Genomic DNA, 12,762 nt, shown 5'->3' with positions numbered 1-12,762 from the left:
TTCCATATCTTGTGTCTGAAAAATAACCCCGAGCGGAACTATACAGTTTGCTATCTGCCTTAGTAACTAAAATAGTGTTTTTTCAATACATACTTTATACCAAACTTATGTCTTTGGTGTATTATAAGCTATAATGATTTATAGTCATTATTTTAAAACAATAACGGGATAAATAATTTACTTTGACAGCGGGAGAAAAAGTGCAATTTTTTAAATTTTATTGAGCAACACAGGCTAGTTCCCCTGTAAAGCACAATTTTTGTTATGCTTAGGGGTGAAGATGATTTCATGCCATAACAGGAGTGCAGAAGTGAGTTTGGTAGCTTTAACTCTTTCACATCAGCCTGGATAGTTCCTTAATAAGTATGTATCTATGTGGTGCAAGCTGCATTTCTGCCAACAAGTGGAAATTTGGGACAATATATGTCACAGCTGCAGAAAATCAGATCTGCCCAAACCATGCCCCCTTTTCCATCACATTGCATCCATTCTGTCATCTAAAATCAGGACTGTCCTGGGAAAATTGGGACTGTTGGTAAGTAAGCAAATGTTGTGTATGCAGCTCTCAATGTAGAACACATTTAAGCCATAAGACAAGCACAACCACACTTAGATCCCCAAATGATCCAGCTGCCCACATGCAGAGCTAAATGGCCAGATCTGTTCAATCTAGCTACCCATGTGGGCGGGTAAATTGGTAAATATGATTCTTTAGCTCAGCGCTCGGGCAGAGTAGCAGAATCAGCCTGTGTGTCACTAGCATTAATTCCAAAATGTTTTCATGGCCAAACAATTTTTAATTGGATGAAAGTTTATATCTAAGTGCTTTGTCAGGTCTTTCAAAACATTAGATAAATATGTGGCTAATGATCATAGTGTGTATCTGCTGCTGAGCCAGCATTACTGAGCAAAATAGAGAAGAGAATAAAATGAGGAATAAACTTACCAGTCATCTTATAATTTTGGAAGATTTGATCATTGTTTTCACTTCTGCTTATTTTGAATATAAGCTTGCAGATATTTAAGAGGTTTTTGCCACTCACCTTCAGCTGGACATAAAGAAACAATAATTTACTCTCATTACTTACAGAAAAATCAAATACCTAAGACACTTTTAGAAATCCACATAGATGAAACATACCATTAGCTAATAACAGTTATAACAGCAGTTGTGTAACCATCTGTGGTACAACCAGGGCCGCCGAGAGGGGGGGTGGGGCGGGTACATTTTAACCGGGCCCGGCCATACCAGGCCCTCACTGTTAATTTAAAAAAAACACTTTTTTTTTTATTTCCTGCCTTTTTTTTGTTTTTGTTTTTCTTTCCCTTCCGCACAGGGGGGGGGGGGGGGGGTTGCGGGGGATCCGTCGCGGGTACGCCTCGTTCGTTGGTGGGGGGAGCTGTAAGTAAAAAATAAATAAATACATACTCACGTGACAGCTGCGCTCCTCCTCTCTGCTTCATTCACACTGACTGTCGGGCGTGATGTCATCAAGTCACGCCAGTCAGTCAGTGAGGAGCACCGCAGCCAGGCACAAGCCGGAAGAAAGAAGACAGAAGAGAAAAGAAAAGAAAGAAGCTGACAAAAGGTAGGCAAAGAAACAGAGGCAAGGGGAGGAAAGAACAGAAAGGGACAGTACTATAAAGAAGGGAGAGAGAGGCACAGAGGAAAGATAATGGGGGAGAGAGGCACAGAGGAAAGATAATGGGGGAGAAAGGCACAGAGGAAAGATAATGGGGGAGAGAGGCACAGAGGAAAGATAATGGGGGAGAGAGGCACAGAGGAAAGATAATGGGGGAAAGAGGCACAGAGGAAAGATAATGGGGGAGAGAGGCACAGAGGAAAGATAATGGGGGAAAGAGGCACAGAGGAAAGAAAATGGAGGAGAGAGGCACAGAGGAAAGAAAATGGAGGAGAGAGGCACAGAGGAAAGAAAATGGAGGAGAGAGGCACAGAGGAAAGAAAATGGAGGAGAGAGGCACAGAGGAAAGAAAATGGAGGAGAGAGGCACAGAGGAAAGAAAAAGGAGGAGAGAGGCACAGAGGAAAGAAAAAGGGGGAGAGAGGCACAGAGGAAAGATAATGGGGGAGAGAGGCACAGAGGAAAGAGGGGGCACAGTGTAGTTGTGATGAAGGGGCACAGTATTGTGTGTGTGATGGCACAGGGGGCTTGTTGCAATGTAGTGTGTGTGAGGTAGGTGGCTGCTAATTAATGGGCGCTATTTTGTTTGTAGGGTGATGGTAAGATCATTTAATAGTGGGGACTATTAATTTAAGATGGGGTGGTTTGGGGGCTATTGAATATAGGGGTGAGTTTGGGGAGAATGAGGTAAATTTATTAAATGTGACTATGAATTATTTAATGGCAGTGATGGTTGCAGGAAATAGGTATTGATGAATAGGTTTATTTATTAAATGTGAATACTATTATTTTAATGTTGGGGCTGGAGGAAGGCCTAATTATTAATCATGGGTGCTATTGATTTAACGCCGGGGCTGGCTGTAATTTTCTAAATGTAGCCATTTTTTTTTCAAATAGGTCCTTCAACATTCCAGGATCCAGACAAGCCGCAACTAAACAAAACAGCAGCCACAGGTGGAGAAAGTGAGAAGAACAGGTAGGAGAGAGCAGCACAGTGTGTGAAATGTTGTGATTCTAGTAGGGACAATAGCAATTTTTGGTGAGTGTTGTGCCCAATGTAAGGTGCAGGCCAAGACTGAACTGTTTCTGTACACACTGCACTCTTTGTATACTACACTGTGGTGCTAGATGTCCTGAAAGTCAGGAGTGCTTGGACATATGTGACGCTCCGGCGAATTAAGAGCCTAGTGATTTTGATGTTAGCTACGCCCAATGGTGCATTTGCCACACCCCCAAATGGCCGACCACACCCACGGAAAATTTTGCGCCATGCTCGACTATAAAAGGGGGCCCAATGAATTTGGTTGTACTGGGGCCCTGAATTCCTCTTGGCAGCCCTGGGTACAACACCCTTCACTGCATTGAGTGATGAACTCAGATAAACTCCACATCAAAATAGTGATCTATTGAGAACTATGAGGAACATATCATCTACGCTCACTGCTCCCAGACTCATCAAAAAACAGAACTTATGTTGCACTATATAAAATAATTGGTTCTAATAATGTTTACAAATATATAAATACACATTGGTGACAGGGCTAGGTCATGAGGGAGTCCTCTTTCACCAAGAATATCAGACTTTCTGTCGGCAAATTTTTGAAGGGTAATGCAGGGAGCATTTGAAGTCTAAACTTGCTGATAACAGAGGACATTGATTGGCAAAGTCAGCCAAGAGTATACCATATTTTATGATAATCTAGCCACAGTTCCAGAGTTTTCAGTTCATATTGGTTGTATTCAAATACAGAGAGAAATAATGCTGTTTATGTGGAATAAAAGCTAAATAGAAAAATATAATTCTACTATGAAACAGTTCTCTCCTCTCCTCTCATAAGAGCAGAGTTGAGCTAGACTGGCACATGCTTAAAAGAGGTCTCCACTCCACTCTCAGAGGGATACCTCTCTTCAGGCCCATAGCACTTGCACCCTCTGCAGTGGAGGAAGTTTCTCTCCACTCTTCATGAGGGCATTAAGAAGCTCAGAGAACGTGTGGTGGTCAGCAGAGGTGCAGTAAATGTAAGGAGAGCACAGACTTCAAAAGATAGATAATACATTTATTTACATCACCATACATATACAGGATACCTTTAAATAAAATAAATGACTGACTATCACAAAGCATTTTTCAATTCATTAAGCCCCAACTATAAGGAATCATTCGCACCTATACACAATTAATGTGATTTTTATCTTCTAATTAACAAGTGAAAAGTGAATTAAAAATAGGATTAATGATTTTTTATGGGCTTGTTCCCAACAGTGCATTCTAAAATTTTACTGCAGCATTTAAAATTTTAAAACACCAGACTCCCTATTTCTCATGTTTTTATGTGCGCAACTAGAACGATAGATTATATGGGTAAAACCACAACACATAAAACGTGTATGGAAACAAATTAAAGTAGATAACTAAATTGCATATAAAGCATGCCTTCGTTTTTATGTGTTTTTACCCATTTTTCAAGTGCATATATGGGAATGTGCCCAAAAGTTATAAAAATGTTGCTCTTAAAAGATAAAGTACATCTCTAATCTATTGGCTGAGGTGAACCCCGAATATTAGAAACTAAACATACATATTTATCAACATTTGAAACCATATGCTTTCATCCCTTGCTACATAGCTATATATGTTTTAGCCTTAATAACTTTGTAACTTTCTGTTTTTCTTAACTGGAAAAGCACATTCATATTATTCATTTTATTGTATTACTAAAGTAAACATGGGTGTCCATTGTACATTCATGTGAGAGAAAAATACTGTAAGATACCCGACAGGAAATAATCCATACTAGTAACAGCTTCAAGCTGTGAAGTGTTTTGACCCCTGAAAAGATGAAGATTTTAGTGGGGCATATTCAATTCTTTAGTTTCCCCACGGCGTTAAAACTATTACCGTTATTATGGCTCCCTAAGCCGCAAGCTGAAATCCAGCGAGAAAACTACCGTAATAACGGTATTTATGCGCACTTTTACCGTAATAACGGTAATAGTGCGCGCGCTTCGAGATTTTTGCCTATAACGCCAAGAATTGAATATGCCTCAGTAAGTCTAACTTTGATATTTGCTGATATTGACCCTCTTAAAAATCTGTATGAAGTTTTTAAACATCCCCCTAAAAAAAACAAAAAAACCCACATCTAGATTCAATGCAAATGAGCTGCATTTAGAAATCCTTAGTTGATTAAAAGAAAGGAAAATTCTCAAGAATTGCCCCAAAATGTAACATTTAAAGAGGAATGAGAAGAATGTGGTAGCTCTTGACCTATGGTTAAAGTGAAGCACATGGCTTTAAAACCAAAGCTGACTTGGCTTTTAGACTAAAAATGCAGTTTGATATTTGGACTCATTGGGTCTGATTCATGTTCAGTTTGCGCAGCGTGTCTTGCATGAAACAGCTCTGCTCATGCTCAGAAACGAACCTTATGCCAATGAACGCAATTGCATGCAATTCATGTCTGACTGCAATTGACACTTATGTCTGCCTACCACTTGAGAAGCAGAACGGGGGAGGAAAGGGATGCTCTAACATAGGCAATGTACAGTAAGGGTGTTCGGCCGATTTAAGTCCTGGGCTTCTAGTAAGTACCTTTGGTTTCAACCGCATCATTTAGGGTTTGGTACGAAATGTCAACAATAAAAATGTCGATATTGAGAATGTTGGCCACAATACAGTCGACATTCAGAATGTCAACAGTTATTAGGTCACCAAAGTTAAAATAACATTGACAGTCAACAGCTTGTAATGTCGACAGTCACAATGTCACCATAATGCTTTAAATTAAAAGGTGCTACATTAAGAAACAAATAAATAAAACAACAATACATTTTTTTAAAAAAACAAACAAACAAAAAAAACAACGTAGCCTATCCTCCCCAAACAGCTTAACCAACCCTGCTGCTACCAGCCTATGCTGGTACTAACAAAATGGGGGGGGGGGGATATCATGGAGTTCCCATTTTACTATTACCAGCACTAGGCTTTGCCAGCCGGGCTGCTGGCACTATAGCAGGGTACAGGGGAACTCACAGCGTGGGGTCCCTTTGCCATAATGACAGCACAGGGCTGAAAGTACTAGGGCTCTTACCACACCCCTGAGTGGTGGGTGTGGGACAACAATAAATATTCAATGGTAATAAAACCATTTTGTCCCTGGTGCACTACAGGTCTCAGCATGCCCAGGCTGCTATTAACTGCTCAGGCATGCTGGTGCTTGTAATACTACAAGCACCAGCACACCCATGGCTACCGGGGCATGTTGGAAATTGGGGAACCACAAGTGCCAGCATGCCCTGGCACCCAGGACCCGCTGGGATCTGTAGTGCATCAAGACCAGATGTAAATAAAACACACACACACACCTGTTTGTAAATATTTGTAATGTAGTACTCACCTACATCCAACCAGGGACTTCCTGCTTGGCAAAAAAACCAAAACTAAAACAAACAAAAAACAAACAAACATCCACGGGGTCCTGGCTTGGCACAAAAATCCAAAAACCCTTTAGGACGATGCAAAACTAGCCCTTCGCAGCGCCACACAAACACCAAAAAATAAACAGAACAAGATACAGATAAGTAAGGGACAAGAGAAACAATAGAATCAGTAAAAAAACAATACAAGAGACTATAGAGCAAGCAACTACATAAGAAAACACAACTAGAACAAAGGAAATATTACAAAGAGGATGAGGAGCTAGGAGGTAGGGAGTGCCAAACTTGTGAGTTAACATTGAGAGGACTAGGGTAGTAAATAATGGAACAGAGAATTAAGGTATCTAAAAAAATATAATCACATTTTAAAGAATTAGTAAAACATGAGATTAGGACAATAAGGGAGTGAGCAGGGGTGGGGGCGGAAAGGACTATTGGAAGAAAAAGGAAAGCGACTTTGTCCGCTTATCTCAAAATATCTCAGGTCAAGAATAACACCATAAATTTTAGAAATTAAACCTCTACTTGTTAGGTTATGTCTGTGATCTGATTCCATTTGAACATTTCTGCAAAGAGTGTATGCCAGGAATAAGGAGTGCAGAAAATAGTGAATTTGGAAAAACTCAGGTGGACTCAGTATCTTGGAGAGGGACTCCTATTGAAGTTCTGCCAGGGACAGCCAACAAACATGTCCACAGAAATAAGCTAGAAATTTGAGGCTAGCTAAAATCCAGATGAGGGACCTTGTTTTAGTCAATTGCAGAAGGAACGCATGATAGCTCCAGGTGGGAGAGCAAGGAGGTAACATTTAATGACTAAAGGTCTCAGAGCCTAGTTGCAAATTTAAGTATTGGAAGTAATTTGGTATAAGAGGTATTTGCTTTTTGGAAAAGCCCCACAGGGATGTCAGGTCAGGCCAACCTAGGAAGCCAGATTCAATATCAAGCTAAGAGGTTGTGGCTGGAGGGCTACTTTGGAAAAATGTGATGACAAATATTATGATTTTATATGATCGAGATCCCTTCCACCCTTAGAAATAGAACTCTTCAAAATATTAGCTGAGAGTCTTGGGGAACTACTGTTCGAAATAAAGTGGGTAAAGTCTTCCTGAATGATATTCAATAATGATATAGTGACTGCCACCGCAAGAGTCTAAATGAGATATAGCCATTTGGGAAAGATGTTCATTTTAACAGCTGTGATCCTGCCCAGTCAGGTGATGAGATGACACCAGGGGGTAAATGTATCAAGCTCCGATTTTAAATATCTCGCGCTTTTCTTGCGGGTGTTTTATCTTGCAGGTGTATTGAGATGTGTTTCTGTCAAAATCGCCATTTCCAATATCGAGAGAGATCAAAGTCCTGACTGTTTGCTACTCTAGCTACACAAGTCTCAAATGTATGAAGCTGCGATTAAGTAAACTCTCCTACGTTAGCTTTAAATAGATACAACACGCTGTTTCCTAGCTGCGTGGTTAGTAAATACATCACTGTTACACTGCTCTGCCTACAGAGCCGGAGGTCCGGTGGCTGTCAAACGTTTAAAAATAGATAAATGTTCCAAAAAAAAAAAAAAAAGAAAAAAGCGTGAGATCCACCCGCCCGACCACTATGAACCCAAGCGCTGCCAACCTACTGCTGGTTACGTGAAAATCGGGTTAAATTTGCATGGGGTCCCCCCAATTTTCATGCAACCAGCACTAAGCAAACCAGCCGGGGTGGGTGGCACTATAGCAGGGGGACACGTGGCAGGGGTAAAAATCGCAACTTAATACATCTGGCGACCTGGGGACTAAAATTGTGAGTCACCACCCAGGATTTGCCGTGATTTTAAATCGCTGATACATTTACCCCCAGGAAATTATGTCAGCTATATAGACTATAAAAAATGCATTGTATGTACAGTATGCATTGAAAGCATCTTTACTTTTTTTTTGCTTTAAATACGTAAATAAAACTTTTTTTTAAAATAAACATTTACATAAATTATATTACTGTTGAGTTGTTCTTATATTTTATATTAAATAATTTTTTTAATGTATTCTGATGTCACCTTTTATTATTACGCATTTGTGTATACTGCAGTCTGTTATGTGTGCCTACATGCGGCAAGTACTGTTTAGCTAGAGCTTACTTCCACCCAGATTCACTTGGACTGAATACGGTCGGATTCTTCAGGTTTACAGTGACTTGGTATGGAGCTATGAAAAATCGTGTATATTTGTTTGAAGTCCTATCATCTACAGGTCCATGTAAATGTTTATTGCTATATCAAAAAGACCCCAAAAATTCAATCTTTCACACCTAGTACTGGCCAACTACTTAAACTGTTCAATATTAATTGTAACATCTTAAGTCATATGAAGAATTGTACATTGAAAATTAATTAGAAAAACATTTATATGCTATACATTTTTCTCTTCGAAAAGTTGTAGGCTTACCGCTAGAATTAACTTTGCCAGGCTAAGATCAAGCCTATCTGAACCAATGTCGACCAACTTGAACAGAGTCTTCAACATGTGAGATCGCCTTTTGCATCTCTTGCCCAACATATTGCCATCATCCAAGGTCTTGTGCAAGTTCATACATAGTCTGCAGAGGTCTTCAAGATTTGTCTCTACCTCAAATGAAAGAACAATTGTACCTGTTAAAGTTGTCAAATTATGTTCATTTATGCAAAAACTTGAAATCAGTATAGTAGTCTGAAACATACATCAGACTGAGACAACCTGTGGCTTTCCAGGTGATGTGACACTACAAGTTCCAGTATTCCTTGCAAGCATATAAGCTGGTTTATGCTTTTGCCTGCTGTTTTTTGTTCATATAAAAGCTTTTAATGACTAATCACATCTCAATACAGATAATACAGATAAGAGAAAAAGCCCTAAAAAGGGCATTTGGTTAAAAAAAAAAACAAAAAAAAAAACAAAAACCTGACTTCAGCCACAGTTAAAAAGGAGGTTCTACTCCTCCTACTATAAAGACACCAAAAAAAGAACAAAAACCAAAAACTATAGGTCAATTTAAAATAATAGACATCACCAATATCAGAATAAAATGAAAAGCTGTGTTTGTAAATAACTATAAATACAAATCGAATAATGATGTACCAATAATAACAGAGCTATGCCAAAGAGATCAATTCCTCTCATTCTTATACTACATATCAGTTCTGGGAATACCACTGTACACATATACAAGTTTTATTCCGGTAATTGCAGTGCAGTTTGGTTCATATCAGAATAGGAAATCCCTACAACTACAATGAGAACTGTACTCAAGTCACAGGGGAACACTGGCAGAATAATAACAAAATGCAATAAAAATCTAAGGAACACACCTCCTAAAAGTCATCTAAAACTTCATAATAAGAAAATAGCAACTTTGCCCTGGTTAAACCAAACTGAACTAGACACTTATTAATGAAGCTATAACTTTATAAACTAGCGTACTCTGTAAAATACTTTGTAAAAGGAAAACATTTATACTATGCTGTCAGGACAAGACTCACATGGGCAAGTGTGACATGTGATTGTGAAAGGGTTTAACATTAAGTACTGCTAGCACTAAGAATTAGTTCAGGAGCTGACACTCTTATAACGTGAAAATTCTAACTAGCACTCATTAATGTTATCAAGAGATGAAGCTATCTTATAGAGGTGTACTCTATCAAAATTAGCAAATTAAAAGAAGAACCAGGACACTTATAAGCTTCAACAAAAGCTATTTTAGCCATATTTTATTGCTATAGAACAGCATAAGATATAGATAAAAGCAGCAAAAAGGCACAACAGAAAGTCAATCTCTTTCTTCTGATGAAAAAAATGTGAAAATGCAGTCCTGACCTAATTGAATTAGACATACTGTAAACCAAACAATTACCTGCATAAATGTAGTTTTATAAAAACCAAGCCCATCTGATATGGAAATTATTTAAAGACTCAAAAGACAGAACGTTATTAAATAATTCTGCCCCCTGAGGAAGGCTAAAGTAGACAATTTTCCAAATTATTGTATTATCTTTTTAAGCTTTCTTTCTTGCTCAAAACCCTCTGTGACATTACTGAGAGATGTGTGCTGGTATATTTATTGATTGCCATTTTGTAGAAGAACAGTTCTAATAATGGATTCTAAAAATATATTATAATGCTCTTCTGGGACATAGCACAGATAGGGCATTCATTTTTCTAAACATGGTATGATTTTCTGCACATATACATATAAAACATGATTATGTTATATTGATTCCTTGGGAAAAAAAATCACTATTGCTTCCTGTGGCCTGTATATGTTATGGACACATTATCTTGTTTCGTTAGAGGTTACAAATTTAGACAGAGGTCTTCACAAACATATATTATGGAGAGCATTACTATGATCCATTGTGTTTCACAAAAGAATTATACACTTGTAGCTCTTGCCCCTCTGGGTACCTCAGAGTTTGTGGAGGGGGGGATCTAATATATATAAGCCTAGCGGCGTGTGTGTTAGTGTGTGTGTGTGGAAAAAAATATTTTCTCAGAAAGGGCTCATCCAATTGACTTGAAATTTGGTATACTGACATATTAGACAAAAAAATTATAATAGTGAAGTCAGTTAACTTCCATCATCCCCCCTTCCCCCCGTGGGAGGGGTAGTGAAGGCTAAATTTATCAGTTGAGGGCTCAAACTCTTGACCGTGTGGGTATTTATTTGCCAGAGCCTGTGTTTGGTCATGGACAATTGTATGTCGCATTTTCACGAGTACGGAGAAGCAGTGATGTGAAAGTGCAGGTTATGAATACTGCCCTTCAAGGAAGACTAATTGAGCACAGCGATAAGGTGTTTAGCAGAAACGTTGTGTATCGAGATGATTTAGAACAGTAAGACGATGGAGATTAAGGATGTGGCGATAAAGATGAAGGATGAGGTGATGGAGAAGAATGATTAGGTGGTGACATGTGGACAAAACCACGTTAAAAAAGGGTGCTTGCATCGGGAAGTAACGCTCTTCCCCTGAGGAGGCCTGGCCTAGCCCCAAATGCCTGACAAGAACCTTTTTAACACCTTAAGTAGCTTGATTTGACTAGAATGCATGAGTATCATGCACAGGTTAACTTGTATTGGGATAAGTTCACAGTTCCTTTCACCACTTCTCAAATGCATTGCCTCCACCCAAGTCATATTCGCTCTTCAGAGCTGTAGTTCTTGGCAAGGCCTACCAGGGGATGACTCACAAGTTGCTGGTTATGTCTCACATACACATCAGGTGAAAAGAGGAGAAGGCATCTGGCATGTTTATTAAGTGGCCTGACCACTGAAAGGCCATTATATCAGTAAGTAAAGAATAAAGGAAGAGTACTTCAAATAAGGTAGTTTAAATGACAGTAGCCACGAAATACAAGTGGCATAAAAAACAATAGTACAAATTCTGAGCAGACTATAGGCATCAACATTTACTTAATTGCGTGGCATTCAATAATGAAACAGTACAAGGTTTAGCATGAACATAACAGTGGTATCAATTCATAACAGCAATGTAACCATGTTACCGATAGCAATATAAGGTTAAGGGAGTAGTATTCCCAACACTGGCAATGGTCTGGTAATCATCACAAATAAGTGTAGAAGATGAGTGGATGAGTAGTAACAGCAGTGTTAAGTAGCTCAAGGCCACTAGCTCAGATGGGCCGCTGTACCGGTGCTCAAGCCTTGTGTATGGTGTAGTGCAGTTTTTTGCAGGAAATTTATATACAGTCAAGTCCATAAATATTGGGACATCGACACAATTCTCATATTTTGGGCTCTATACACCACCGCAATGAATTTGAAATTAAACTAACAAGATGTGCTTTAACTGCAGACTTTCAGCTTTAATTTGAGGGAATTTACATCCAAATCAGGTGAACAGTGTAGGAAGTACAATGGTTTCTTTATGTGCCTCCCACTTTTTAAGGGACCAAAAGTAATGGGACAAACTAAACAATCCTACATCAAACTTTCACTTTTTAATACTTTGTTGCAAATCCTTTGCAGTCAATTACAGCCTGAAGTCTGGAAGGCATAGACATCCCCAGACGCTGGGTTTCATCACTGGTGATGCTCTGCCAAGCCTCTAGTGCAAATGTCTTCAGTTCCTGCTTGTTCTTGGGGCATTTTCCCTTCAGTTTTGTCTTCAACAAGTGAAATGCATGCTCAATCGGATTCAGGTCAGGTGATTGACTTGGCCAATGCATAACATTCCACTTGTTCGTCTTAAAAAACTCTTTGGTTGCTTTTTCAGTATGATCCGGGTCATTATCCATCTGCACGGTGAAGCGCTGTCGAATGAGTTCTGAAGCATTTGACTGAATATGAGCAGATAATATTGCCCAAAACACTTCAGAATTCATCCTGCTGCTTTTGTCAGCAGTCACATCATCAATAAATACAAGGGAACCAGTTCCATTGGCAGCCATACATGCCCACGCCATGACAATACCACCACCATGCTTCACTGATGAGGTGGTATGTTTTGGATCATGAGCAGTCCCTTTCCTTCTCCATACTCTTCTCTTCCCATCACTCTGGTACAAGTTGATCTTTGTCTCATCTGTCCATAGAATGTTGTTCCAGAATTTTAATGGCTTTTTTAGATGTTGTTTGCCAAACTCTAATCTGGTCTTCCTGTTTTTGTGGCTCACAAATAGTTTACATCTTGTGGTG

The 12,762-nt window shown here is 39.2% G+C and overlaps 1 protein-coding gene across 1 annotated transcript in view; it reads right to left on the bottom strand.

The window, feature by feature from the left end:
- ARMC2 (armadillo repeat containing 2) overlaps positions 1 to 12,762 on the bottom strand; it is an 82,294-nt gene that overhangs the window by 24,068 nt on the left and 45,464 nt on the right. The window contains exons 8-9 of the mRNA XM_075202884.1: positions 8,520 to 8,695; positions 947 to 1,049 (exon numbers count right to left, since the gene is read on the bottom strand). Coding sequence (XP_075058985.1) covers positions 947 to 1,049; positions 8,520 to 8,695 — 279 coding nt within the window. The remainder of the gene's footprint in view (positions 1 to 946; positions 1,050 to 8,519; positions 8,696 to 12,762) is intronic.

Source organism: Mixophyes fleayi, chromosome 3 (assembly GCF_038048845.1).
Source record: "Mixophyes fleayi isolate aMixFle1 chromosome 3, aMixFle1.hap1, whole genome shotgun sequence".
NCBI lineage: Eukaryota > Metazoa > Chordata > Amphibia > Anura > Limnodynastidae > Mixophyes > Mixophyes fleayi.
This window is presented reverse-complemented; position numbering and strand designations above follow the sequence as displayed.